At 41.4% G+C, this 14,349-nt stretch overlaps 1 protein-coding gene across 1 annotated transcript; it reads right to left on the bottom strand.

Moving 5' to 3' along the window:
• Positions 1-3,986: 3,986 nt before the first annotated feature.
• LOC117761239 (palmitoyltransferase ZDHHC23-like) lies at positions 3,987-5,377 on the bottom strand. The gene is made up of 2 exons (XM_034584940.1): positions 5,259-5,377; positions 3,987-4,787 (listed from the first exon to the last, which is right to left on the bottom strand). Exons 1-2 carry the CDS (start codon positions 5,375-5,377, stop codon positions 4,118-4,120), a joined length of 789 nt encoding a protein of 262 aa, XP_034440831.1. The 3' UTR covers positions 3,987-4,117.
• Between the last annotated feature and the right edge of the window lie 8,972 nt (positions 5,378-14,349).

Here is a 14,349-nt window from a genome sequence, read left to right as displayed (position 1 = left end):
GCCACTTCCCTCACATTCGATGGAGGAAGCACTCCTCTCCTCCTTTAGTCTTTTTCGGGGATGACGGTGTGAGATGAAGCTACATGGCTCCACTGAAAGAAGATTTAGACGTTAATTTCTGATGCTGCTGACGACGATGTTGTTGTTCAAGTGAGGCAGGAAATGGAAAATAAAGGTGTTGTAGATTTCACAGGACTGAAGTATCACTCACAGGTTTGATTACTAGTTTAAAGATTTACCCATGTACCCAAGTATATCGGTGTGTCAGGGTCATATTTATTTCTTGGCCTTAATGAGCTGAGGAGATGTTTACATTTTCCACACAAATTACACATAGCACAATATGAAAGTTTTGTGATCAATTCCTTATTTTATATTTAAACAAGCAAAATCAAACAAACAGAAACTAAATAAAGGAAAGACATGACAAAGTCAGAGTAACTGTGATTCTATACTGCTGTTCTGTATTTTGTCTATTTTATTGTTATACTGATATGGACCTGTGAGTCTGAAATTAAATAATAATCAGATTGTACATAGCATTATCCAAGAAAACAAGAGCCCCTATTTTTATAGTAACCGTATCTCAGAATGCCCAAAAATATTCTTATATGATTAATTATACTATAATCCCTATAATTATATTCCTTGGTGTATATAAATGCTTTAACCTGATAAACCTTCTGCACAATATTAATTGTTTATAAAAATCTAAAATTGACTTCCAGCCTCGCAGGCGTCACTGTCTGTGCAGCAGGACGCCCTCTATCTCAGGAGGAGCCACAGAGGAGGGCGGGGGTCCCTCAATGTCCCCCTCCACTTATTGTTGGATGTTTGAGCTTCACTGTGCAGAATAGTGAATCTGCAGAGTCTGACACTTCAAAACTCTTCTCACACATTAACCTGCCGAGGAGGAAAGTTTCTCTGAGCTCATCACCTTGAATTTATCAAATTAAAGTTTATCAGAACTCTTCAACATCACAAGTGGTTTCAAAAGCAATCTACATACAACTTATACAGGTGGGATGTAGAAACTCTGAAACATAATATAGCACAAAAAAAATATGTATGGTTTGTTCAGTCAATGAGGAAATATCCTGTGTCCAGCAGTTAAATGTGTGAAAATAAAGATTCTGCACATCCACAGATTCAGGTTGTTTTTATTCTTTTTATTTCACTGTTTGAGATTCAAGAAATAATTCATCTTTGTCTCAAAACTCATCTTTAAGCGGCTGAATTAGTCAAAAGCAGTAAAAACCAGACGTGTGCAGGTCGGAGCCTCTGAGCAACGTTTATGAAGAACACATGAGACGACATGAAGGAAACAGACGTGATGGAGGGAGAGAATGAAAAGATTATCTGCCATTAAGGAGAAGCCTCTGTCATATATGACTCACCCCCTCCCCTCCTATCTCCCTCTTCTTACCCTCTGCCTCCCCCCCCCCCCCCACACTCTTCCCCACCCTCTGCTCGCCGCCAGGAGTGGATCACAGCGTTTATCTCCACCATCCAGCCCCCGGTGTCTCCTAGCAACGGAGCACGGATCATTTAACTGCCCCAGCATCCTCTGTTTTATTCTTCCAGTTGTTACACACAGTCTGCCAACTGCCTTTATTCACATGTTCACCACTCAGGCCCAGAAATCTACCCACTGTCTGGTTATTCCAGGTTTTCTTTGTCGTCAGTACTTGTATCTGTGGCTCGGAGGCACTCAAACCATATCAGTGCCACACTTGAGTCAGACAGACAGGCAGGAGAGGCTGCTCTGTCACGACGTGTCACTCCAGGATCCAGCAGGTGCACAAGACACACACTGACACGAGCACAAACACACACATCAACACACACACACACACACACACACACACACACACACACACACACACACACACACACACACACACACACACACACAATCAATGGGGGAAGACAGGACTTGGCCCTCAGTCTGAAAGCCCCTCGCAGAATCAATTAGCATTTAAATTAATGAAGCGCGTAATGAAGAGAGCGCTATCTCCCCTGCAGAAGGCCGACAGACAGGCACAGAGCTGATTGTGAATCTGCATCAGGACGACACTGAAAAGGATCAAACATATTCAAACAGCCACTTCGTCAAATCCCCCCCCCCCCCCATTCTTCTCTTCTTTTTTTAAGGAAAAGCACCAAATTAAAAGCAGAGGGGCTTTAAATAAACCTACGGTTTGTCTGTGGTGTTAATATAATCACATTTCCATATAAAAAGTGACATTAATATAACACATAATTAAAGATAAAATGATTGCAGGGAAAAGCCTGTCTTTATCTTTCAATATCCATCAGCGCAAATATGCTTAAAGGAGGCGGCTTCCGCTGCAGATAACCCTGAATCATTTACTCACACAGATTTGAGACCATCGCAGCTATTCACAATAAACATCTTTATTCAAATAGACTACACTGTATATATATATAAAAACTGCTAAATTAATATTGTGATGTGGGGCTGAGTCAAACTGGTACAAAGGAGAAACAGAAAACTGTAAGAGATTGTGAAAGAAGAGGAGAAGCTGAACACTTCAATTAATAACAGTTGGACATTTAATTAGATGTAAAAATAAATATGTTTAATATCTTTCATTTTCCCCCAAAACAGTTAGAAACTCTAAGGAAGAAGCTGAGGAGACAAAGTGTAAAATGTGTAGAAAAGCTGTGATGCTTTAATTTGTATTTAATATATGTATTTTTATATAATCTTCAGGAGGGTCAGCTGTCACAAACCCACACAGCTCATAATCATCATTTATACACCAGTAGAAAATTTGTAGAAAGTGGGAAATTTGTGAGAAAAACACGTGATTAGGGCCCGAGCACCTCCGGTGGGAGGCCCTATTGTATTTCGAAGGATTTGTATTTCCCTTTTGGGGCTTTTTCAGGGCCTAGACACTCAAATTGTTACCAAAGTTTGCAGGGAATTCAAAACCCCAAAAAGTAATTGTATTCTGGAGTAATTTGAAATGGGCGTGGAAAAATGGCTCAACAGCGCCATCTAAGGAAAAGCCCCTCAGTTAGCTTTCACCGATCTTCACAAAAATCGTAGCCCAGGTGTATCATGACAAGACAAACAAAAAAGGTCGGAGGTGCAATGGGAAAAAAGCAACAGGAAGCCCGCCATTTTGACTTTAGTGGCCATATTGGCCATTTTCCACATTTTTACTTTGATGTACTTGTCCCAGGGCTTTCATCAGATCAACTTCATATGGAGATGCGTGTCATCACAACAAGATGGAGATGAAAACTACCTCAAAGATTGATTTTTCGTCACACGGTGTGACCGTGGCAACATCTAAACAGAAATCATGACTTAAAAACACAGCGCCCCCTGGTGGCAACAGGAAATGTCTTGTTTTTTGCATGTCTTACACTTGGAAGTATTCCTCCTCACCCACTGCCCGCAGCCATGTCAAACCTATGTCAAAAGGGTCTCAAGACATTGATAATGTAGGCATAAGATTACTGTGACTTTTCGTCAAACGCCATATTAATGGCGTGGCGTTAAAGTTACTTTTCGTTACTTGTCGTTACTTTGTTACTTTTCGTTACTTTTAATTACTTTCGTACTTTTAGTTACTTTTTAGTTACTTTTGTACTTTTAGTTACTTTTTAGTTACTTTGGTACTTTTAGTTACTTTTTAGTTACTTTTGTACTTTTAGTTACTTTTGTACTTTTAGTTACTTTGGTACTTTTAGTTACTTTTTAGTTACTTTCGTACTTTTAGTTACTTTTTAGTTACTTTTGTACTTTTAGTTACTTTTGTACTTTTAGTTACTTTTTAGTTACTTTCGTACTTTTAGTTACTTTGGTACTTTTAGTTACTTTCGTACTTTTAGTTACTTTTTAGTTACTTTCGTACTTTTAGTTACTTTTGTACTTTTAGTTACTTTTGTACTTTTAGTTACTTTCGTACTTTCAATTACTTACGTTACGTTACTGTACGTTACTTGAGCCCCCGCTCCCCAAAATGTCTGTGCACGGCCCTGAGGAAACCAGTGGGTACAGTAGGAGTCTTTGCTTAAGACATGAACGTTGTTGTGTAATTACAGGGCAGTTATCTAATCTGTCATAATTCAATATTCACTTTCATGATGTGGTGTGAATGTACAATTCAAAGAAGTATAAAGATGTTATAATATCAAATCCAACCCACCAGACACAGTGGTGGTCCAGACGCTTGACGCAGGATCCACAGGTTCGACAGTGTCCGGCCCGCGGGGGTCGCATTGTTTTGCACACAGAGCATCTGCTCCACTTTTCTGTCAGGGCAGGAGGAGAGGAGGAGGAGGCCGCTGATTGGATGGATCCATTAAGATGTGTAGAGTCCTTGTTAACCTCCTCACTCTGGCTGTGATAGGAGGTGGTGTGAAACCCTGGGCCTCTCTTGGTGTGAATGAGAGATCCGATGGTGAGGATCATCCCAGCAGTCACAGTGCACAGCTGCAGATGGCTGACGTCCCCACGCGGTAGAATCTCTGTGATGAAGAGGTAATACATGTAGGCCAGAGAGAACAGCGCCAGAGTAAGGAAGAAGAGGGTGCGTCTCCTCTTGCGGTGCGTGGCGTAGTAGTACCAGAGGACCAGGCTGGGCAGAGCTGTCAGGATGATGATGCCCAGCAGGTAGTGCAGCGCTGCGGCCCGGAGCAGCAGAGGCAGCAGCACCAGGGCCGGGATCGTGGAGATCTCCAGGTTGTCAATCAGGGCCCCGAGAACAGGAGAGTGACATCCGCTGTGAGGGGGTTTGTGTCTCAGCCACCTGCAGCGCACACATTCAGGCAGAGTTACAAACACTTGAAAATAAAAAAAAACTTAATTAGGAATGATGCTAATACACTTTCATTGATCAAACTAATAAGATGATATGAGGACATTTCTTCACTCGGCCTGAAGTTTATTGTACTAAAGCAGGGATTCCAAAACCTTTGAGTCCTTGATGCCCAAAATAACCGAGTCAGAGATATGTGACCCCCATTATCCCAAAGGATATTTTAGCTGAGCTTGTTCACAAAAAATCTCCCATGTGCAATGTTTCCTGTGGTGACACTCATCTGTCATAATCACCATGCATGGTTATTTACATGGTTTTATTCTAACAAGTACTTTTTTTAGCTTTTGGAACAATTATGGCTAAAATATGATATTGAGAATTGCATCTAAATTGTATTTGATGTCTGTAAATCACCTTGTGACCCTTTTGTGTCTCATTAAAGGTCATACTTCTTCTAACCTGTTAAAGGCCTCTTCCAGATCTTCACAGTCACAGCAGCGTCCGTACTGGTAGATATCACACTCGCAGCAGCACATGGGATCATCTGGCTCCGGAGGCTTTAACTTCTCCCATTTCATTATGGCTTCCTGAAGTTCACAGGGCAACTTCGTTCTCTGGAGCGATGCACAAATGAACTATACCATTAAAACAAACTATTAGTGCAGGGAACATATCTATGGAAATGTACTGGCCGAATCTATAACACTAAAATACACACACAATCTATAACTTTGAAAAAAGCACATATATACATACATATCAACATATATATAGGAGCAATTATCGTAATTATAGAGGGTTTACTTTACATCTGAATTGGCAGCAATATTTCATCTATCTTACTGTCTATAATGATATAAAACCACTTATCAATTAAAAGCAACTAATTAGGGCCCGAGCACCGAACGGTGGGAGGCCCTATTGATCGCTCTCTCCACTAACCGCAACAGGCTTCAAAATGCCTGTGCTCGGGCCTGTTAGTGCTAGTTATTATTATTATTGTTATTATTATTATTATTATTATTATTATTATTATTATTATTATTATTTATTGCTGTATTAAGTTTTTTGCAGCCTTTTCAAGATGGACTCAGACAGCTGATGATGTATGTCACACACACACACACACACACACACACACACACACACACACACACACACACACACACGACAGACAGTGACACAGCCGATGGACAGCTTGTCTTACACATCCGCAAATCTGACTGTCTGTGTTTGCATAAACCAATGCCTTCACGTGTGTGTGTGTGTGTGTGTGTGTGTGTGTGTGTGTGTGTGTGTGTGTGTGTGTGTGTGTGTGTGTGTGTGTGTGTGTGTGTGTGTGTGTGTCTGCATGCCTTTGCTCACACGCTGACAGCAGCTACTGAGTGGCACACAAACCTTATCACCTCGACACAGTGACAACAGAGAGCTTTTAGCCGAGAGCCTCATGTTAGACTGCTGCTTCCTTCATTTCAAACACCCCACTGAGAGGAGGGGGAGGAGGAGGAGGAGGAGGAGGAGGAGGAGGAGGAGGAGGAGGAGGGCTGTGCTTCTCCTCCTCAACATCACTTATGAATCAAGACCCCTCCCTTTCCCCTCCCTCTCCCATGTGGAGAATCACTGCCATTCAGACCCCCCCCCCCCATGTCCCACACAAACACAAATCAAACACACCCTGCTTACTCCAAATACTGTCCAACATTGATTTAACTTACATTTGTTTTCAGGAGGAAGAGAAGAGAGGAAAACCGAGACTGAAGGAGAGAAGAGAAGAAAAGAGAAGAGGGAAAAGGTGAAGAAAGGGAATGAATCAAGATTAGAGGAAGAAGGAAAGAAGAGGAAAGAAAGAATTAAGGGACAGGGAAAAAAAAGAATGGATATAAAGAGAGAAGATTGGGTAGGAAAGGACAAAATAGTTGCTGAAAGGAGAGGAGAAAGGAGAGAGACAGAAGGAGAGAAAAGAGGAAAAGGAAAGAAACAATAAGAGACGATAGCAGGAAAGTAGAGGAAGGAGTGAATGAAAGGGGGAAGAAAAAAGAAAGGAAAGGACATAAAGAGAGGAGAGAAGAGGAGAGAAGAAAGGAGAGACAGGAAAGGGCAAGAGAGGAGAAGAGAAGCTGAACATGCAGTCCTGTCCTTCAGGTGTTCCCTCAGATGTCTTAACAGCTCCTTTGCACCACAGTCGTGACCGTGCACACGCAAACCCATCATCCAATGACGAGCCACAAACTCAGAACACACGCCTGCCTACACACACACACACACACACACACACACACACACACACACACACACAGCGTCATCACACTACCATGGTGCCTGGTGGCTGCTGCACTTTCCAGCAGTGTAGTGTGGAGAGACACCCACGATGCACCACTCCCTCCAGGGGGCTTTTTCTGACCACAGCACAAGGAGAGAGAGAGAGAGAGAGAGAGAGACGTGGGTGGACAGTAGTGATGATGACAGTGGGACGCCGGAGGATAGAAAGCCAGTCACAAGTCTGTGTGTGTGTGTGTCTGTGTGTCAGTGAGGGAGGGGGGGGACACCCCTGTGATCTCAGTGTGTCAGAGGATGATGATGCTGCTGTGTTGTGACAGAGAGACGGGACAGAGCTTCATTGAGCTGCAGACTTTCTGAGATGGGGCCGAGAGCAGATGTACAGAGAGAGAGTCACAACACATGGATACAGCAGCTAACACACTGAGCACAGTCATCTAAAGTATATATATATAAAGTATTAATATAGTGTCTAAAGCAAAAAACCTCTATGAGATATAACTTGAAGATGCTGATGTTTTTCCTTATTATAAACATAACCAAAGCTTTTTCTACAGTATTTAAATGTAAATTCATACTGCTCTTCAGTTACTTGTGTATATTGCTATTTAAGTTTATATTGAAGTCTATATAGGACAATATACATATATATATATATATATATATATATAGACACATTATATAATATAGTGTTAAAAACAAGAAAATCTATATGGATACAACTTGAAGCATAAGTCTGGTTATAAACTTCCTTATTTTACATCATTGACTTTGACAACAACACTGGTACAGGCTGGTACAGGAGATGCAAATATATAAATGTTCAAAGGATTGAAAAATTCGAACCAATTACTGATATGCCAACGTGCACATGACTTATACCACCTGTCAGAAGTTGCAATTAGTTTCTAACACAGACGAGAGTTGTTCTTTTATGAGGATTGAACTTCAGTGTGATGGAGAACAGAAGTTGACTTTTATTCTCATGATCACCGCTGTCGATATTCTCACCAAACTTTCACCAAGAAAGAAAATAAGTGTATTTTCCAAAATCTCAAAATGTCTTTTATTTTCAAGGACGACTAATACAAACAAGTGTTGATTAATAACAAGCCAATAAATTGATAATACTTAAATAAAAACTAACTTTGTGAAACTTTGAATGTTTTTTGTGTTACAGGCCGAAGTATTGATTCATCATTGCACATACTTCATGTTCCTCTTGAGCTGTTCTGCATTACAGTGCAGCGACGTGTCCGTGTTATTCTGTCCATCCTCCGCTCAGAGTGTGTGAACAGTGATGTAGTACCACTTCTTACTGCTGGTCTGCAGTGTTGCCTCAAGCCTCCTTTTCTCAAAGTCAATCATTCTCTCACTCCTTTGTCTGTAGACATAGACACACACACACACACACACACACACACACACACACACACACACACACACACACACACACACACACACACACACACACACAGACACAGACTACACATCTCTCGCTGGCTCTGCCTCCCAATTATTGTGACCATGGCAACTATCTTGGTGTATGGCCCGTGGATACATTCACTATTACCAGGTCACTGCCTTGCAGCCTATCTGTCCCCCCATTCTCTCTCTCTCTCTCTCTCTCTCTCTCTCACACACACACACACACACACACACACACACACACACACACACACACAGTCTCCCCACACCCCAGACTCTTTCGAGCTGCTGTCGGCTTTAATCATCGGCCGCCAAGGAGGCACAAAGCTTAAAAAAGAGAGGAGAGCAAAATAACCATGGCAACAAATTTGAGGCAATTTCAGTAATAATATGAATTAGACGCCAAAGCTGAATTGTGTTGGGCAGGGAGGAAAAACCTCTGCTCTGCTTTTCAAGTGACAGGAATAAGAAACACTGCATCGCCTGTGTTCACGTTCAGTTTTATCTGTAAAATTTGTTTTATTTTGTTCTACAGGAGGTTCTGATGTTCTGCTGTGACAATGTTTCTATTTAAACCTGGACGCCACAATATGCTGGCCAAAATAGGACACACACACAAACACACACACACACAGCCACACACAGCCACACACAGCCACTCATACAGAATGAATGTCTGAGCATAAATGGCAGCTGGCAAAACAGACTTAGCCAAGCATGAAAATCAACATGAATTCCCACTCGGCTGGAGCTCGATGCCCTGATGCGGCGCTGCCTGCGACCCGTGTCCACGTCCCCAGACAGCCCTTCACACAGTGGAGTGAAGAGCCATGCCACTCCATGAGGCGGAAATAATCTCAGAGCATTTGAGAACAGAGCAGATCTCAGATGATCTAAAGTGTGACACAGCGGCGTGTTGGAGACAACTGAGATCATCTCTGATAACGTGTCAATATTAGGTGTAGTGTAGGAATCACTCCTCAGTCTGAAAGGTCTTTTTAAACATGTTTTGGGAACTTGATCAGTGAATATTTTGAATGATCACATTTTTTTCTTCTAAGACTGAACTTCTTTGTCAGTAAAGGTCTTAAAATAGCTCATATTTCGGTTCAAGTTTATCGTTTGGTCTACAAAGAACACTGCAAACAGATCTCATTCACAATCATTCCTGCTCTTCTGTTCAATGTGTCCTAAGGAATAAACTGGAAAAAAAAGAAAAAACGTTTCCCATGAGCAGGAATTCTGTCGTCACAACATTTGTGACGACAGGATTAGTTCACATCAGTGAGTCAAGTGTTGTTTATCACGTCTGGCTGCGGACATGAGGAACTTCACTGACTGAAAACAGATTGCATGTTGGGATACTTTTAAGAGTAAAGGTGCTGAGGTATCTGCTGTACTGAGACATGATTTATAACATTTTGAAATCATGGTAAAGTGGCTGTTTGTACAAAAAATCATGTTTCATTCATAAATATAAACTCACACTTGACATGTATAGCTATATTACCTGTGATTACTTTTCCAAAATGAGACACTATTTTGGAAAAGTGTTGTGGTTCCGTCTATCAGCAGCGCTCTGTGCCATTTACAGAGCGCTGCAAACCACTGCTCCCATCTCACATTTACATCACACGTCGAGCTGCGCTGCCTCCAGGTCAAATCTGTCCTTTTTGTAATTGCAAGAGCAAATGGTCCTTTTTTTAATAGCTCCTCACTTCCTTTGCCATCCCTTTAAGTGGCTTTAATCAGGCACTATGCAGAAGTAATTGACTGTAAACACATTTTTTGGAGAATTATAATATTGTTCATCCGAAACCTTAAAGAATCGGAATAGATTATATTATATTTTATTTGTTGTGGTAGGAGTCGCCATCCTGTTCCAGGCATTGGGATAAGATGCGTCTTGAGGCAGTTTCAATTCTTAAAAAATGAACACAAAGCTCGACATGACTATTGTTTTCTGCTCCTTCCCATATAATACTGAGATGTTGCAATGACCAGCACGCAAGGAACTTTTAAGTGAATTTCAAGACCAAATAAAACAAATTTAAATAAAAGAGGACATTTCTTATCTTCAACTTCATCTACAATATAATGTTCTTCAGTAGAGCTGGTGTTAAATGGGGCATTGAAACTGAGATGGGTCTTTTCTCACTCTTCTGAAAACACCAGCTGTAGGAGGCAGCATTGACAGAAAGTGGAGGAAAGGGGGAAAAAGAAGAGGAGGAGAGAGTGGGGGGGGGGGGGGGGGGCTATCAATCTCTCCATTCACCACTCTACAACAAACTGCAGCTGTGGCTGGAGATAAAAATTTAGCTTTTTTCCCTCCTCTTTCTTCCCCGGGTGATTATCAGCAGTCAGGTGCCCGGGTGGAGGTATGATCACAACAGAGCAGAGGGAGAGGCGACACAGCGAGGGAGGGTAGAGGAAGAGGAGGGCATTAGAGGAAGAGGAGAGAGGGATGGAAGGGGGAGAAAGAAGGAGGTTAACATAATAAGAGATAAGGATAGAATAGGGAGAAGAAAGGATAGAGAAAGACAAAAAGGAGATAAAGAGACAATGAGAACATGTAGAACAGAGGATGATGGGTAATTGTTTATTGAACGGTGAGGCTGCTAAACTAAAGGCAGTAACTAACCATTATTAGCTAAACTAATTGTTGATTAATATGCTGATTGCTTCTTTAATTCATTGATTGGCAATTTTTTCTCAATAAGATACATCAGAAAACAATGAAAAAAGCCAATCACAATTACTCCAATAGTCCAGAGGCCAAAGATATTCAATTTACTAGAATGTAAACAATTAATCTATTGTACAAAAAATGTTAGTTAATAATTATTAAAATTACTTATTTTCCCAATAATGGAGTAGGTGGATGTGGAAAAGAGCAGAAAATTGAAATGAATCAATTGATGATTCATCCTGCTGCACAAGTGGAAAGAAAATCCTGTATATGCCTGTTTGTCCAGATCTACTCCAAAATGTAATGGATTCTTATTTTCCCACTTCTACCCTTCCACCAAATTTCCTGAAAATAGGTCAAATAGCTTGTTGTTAGTTGCGCAATCCTGCTAAATAACAAACAAATGGCAATGAAAACATGAACACAACGCAGGCGACAACTGTGGCTTGTCGTTGGTTTTGCAGGTTTGATCTTAAACCACAACTGAGACTGAACGGAGAACTTGACAAACTAACATTTTGATGGTTGCTGCGGAAGAAAAAGTCAGGGGATCAGCAAAGTCATTAGGATTCGTCCTCTGGGGAACACAAACGTCTGAACAAGATTTCATGGGAAAGTGTTGAAACCAACCAACTAATCACTTGCCATCCAAAGACCACGCTGTTAGCATGACTACAAACAAAGAGCTAGAAACTGGAGAGGCCAGAAACACACGTTGACTGAGCCGAGGTACAAACCACACCAACACCACCGGGAGATACCGGTACACACTACAGGAGAGAGGACAGAGAGCTGCGAGATGGAAACGCAATAAAGCAGCAGTGAGAATCTGACTGTGTGAGGAAGGAGGGGTAGAAGGTGCAGATACAGAGGTGTTTAATATTGTTTGCTGTTTATCTCAACTAAACAGAGGCGCACAATAGAGACGTTATCTCCCCCACCTAAGCGTGAGAAACATTTCAGATCATGGTGGAGGACGTGATAAGCTACATTCAAGATTGAATTAGGGAGAGGTGTGATCTGATAGCTCGACTTCTGTTACTGCAGATACGACCAGGGGAATATTCACTTGTTTTCATTGGAATACTAAAGATTTGAGGAAGAGATAAAAATGTGCAATGCAACACAAATAAGGAGGATTCAACCTTTGATGTCAATTCCTCCAACACGGACACGACCTTAAGGGCCTGTCTCTGTTTTTCATGACTGTGTAATAGCCTCAGGGGAAACATGAAAGCTCAACAATGCACCTCCATCTTTAAAGTATGGAGACCTCTCATTCTGCATGCAGGAATAAAATGATGCTTTAGGTTTAATTTATTTGTTTGTTTCTTTGAATTGAGCCTTAATGGTAATTAAACCTAAGGGAGGTGAGGGTACAGCAGTCTGTGGTCAGAGAGCAGGGGGGGGGGGGGGGGGGGGGGGGGGCGGCTGATCAGACCTGGTTTGTGTTTCTGTGAACACACACAGAAAGGAGACGTCTTGCTTTGCATATCACAGGGTGTAGATATCCTGAGCCCTTAATGATGTTAAATAATCACCAACTCAGTCATTTTTTACACAGCTCAAACTTTGCAATTCATTTCTTCTGAAAGTGGCAACAATAGATGAACCTAGAACATTTTGCAGGTACTAATCCAATAAACAAAATGCTGCGGTATTGTGGAGTAAAGCTGGTAAGTGAAGAATTATAACACAAAATGTGGTAAATGGCTTTATCGATATTAAATCTAATTTGCTAACTGTGACTGTTTCCTCTAAATATATGTACAAATGCACCAAACTCTCTGAGGGTGCTTGACTCCTGTTTATTTAGTTGATATCATTTACAAAAAGGCTCACTTGACATTTACAGAAGGTGCAGAGAAGCCCCGAGTATCAGAGAACGCCTGTGTTCTCTCACTAGCCCGGCTTGCCCTCTGCAGCCGTGCACGTGCTCCTCTGTGTTCTGCTGTAATGGTACAAGAACTGCGGTCAGAAAGCAATATGCCTTCAACTGTAGACAACACGGGCAGAGAGAGAGCCTGAGGGCCGGTGTCGGAGGAAGTGAGAGAAGTTGAGTGTATTGACAGGTTTGTATGAGATGTGTCGCTGCTCCTGCCCCCAGGGACGCAGCTCACTACGGCTCGCAAGTCAGGCAGAAACAAACATTAACCTCTAGTCCCTCAATGAAAGATACGTTCAAGAGAAACACAAGTGTGGAGAGTATTGATCAAATGCTTTTGTAAGGCTGGATTAACAACCAGAAAAAAAACAGCTACCACCAAGGGAACGTCCAAGGGGCTATGATTTACTCCGTATCGTTTGGGTCTATATTATTTGATTAATTGCAAATGTGTGTTAATTGAATAAAATGATAGATGATGAAGATATATATGCAAATAATAGAGCTATAGAGGCAAACTAAAGCTTATCCTGATCATAAAATAAATGTTCCCCATCATTTAATAGGCTATCATATGAGTGATGTCACTAATCAAGTGAATAATGTCAGCGGAGCAATGCATCAACTTTTGCAGCCAATAAGCTTAGACCGGAATCTGGTTTAAATTGACCAATCATCTGTCAGTACAGCAGGTGGATGAACCATACAGCACACATGCAGGGTATCGCCCCCCCGCAATGCTGTTCATTACAATTGTAGCCATGATTGCAAATGACTTCTTACCTTAACAACGTATTTCTTTTAACCTGAACTCTTGCTGTGTCTCATTTTGTGTATTTCCACACTCACACAGCTTATAAGTGCACGGATGGTGCATTCAAAATGGTTGAAAAGTTGACTGTAAAACAATGGACTTGCCATCAACAGTCTCTGTCTCTCTCATGTTTTATTTGGGCTTGAATGTATTAACTCTTGCATTAGTCATTGCGTGTTAATAAAAACTAAAATTTATTCACACCACAATAACAGTTTTCATTGAAATGTGAATTTCATGATTAGAATTGCAGGAGGGGCTTCACCTCAGCACCCTGAATGGATGACATGCTCCTGAGGGTCATAACAATAGTTTAGGTACAAACCACTTATACAGACTATACTCAGGTAGGATTGAGAACTTGTTGCATATAGTTTCCCTTACATACTTTTGTTGCATAATGTTTTTTAATATGTTTTAAGGGAATTGGGGTCAACATAAGAAGCCTGAGGAGCAG

Source organism: Hippoglossus hippoglossus, chromosome 5 (genome assembly GCF_009819705.1).
Source record: "Hippoglossus hippoglossus isolate fHipHip1 chromosome 5, fHipHip1.pri, whole genome shotgun sequence".
NCBI classification, from domain to species: domain Eukaryota; kingdom Metazoa; phylum Chordata; class Actinopteri; order Pleuronectiformes; family Pleuronectidae; genus Hippoglossus; species Hippoglossus hippoglossus.
The sequence above is the reverse complement of the archived record's forward strand: the minus strand, read 5'-3'. Positions and strand labels throughout refer to the sequence as shown.

What these genes read in the sequence shown, in the direction of transcription:
- LOC117761239 (XM_034584940.1), bottom strand. Translation starts at nt 5,377, where the DNA reads ATGAAATGGGAGAAGTTAAAGCCTCCGGAGCCAGATGATCCCATGTGC. An exon ending in CTGGAAGAGGCCTTTAACAG is followed by an intron (nt 4,788 to 5,258) that starts GTTAGAAGAAGT and finishes TGTGCGCTGCAG; the next exon opens with GTGGCTGAGACACAAACCCC.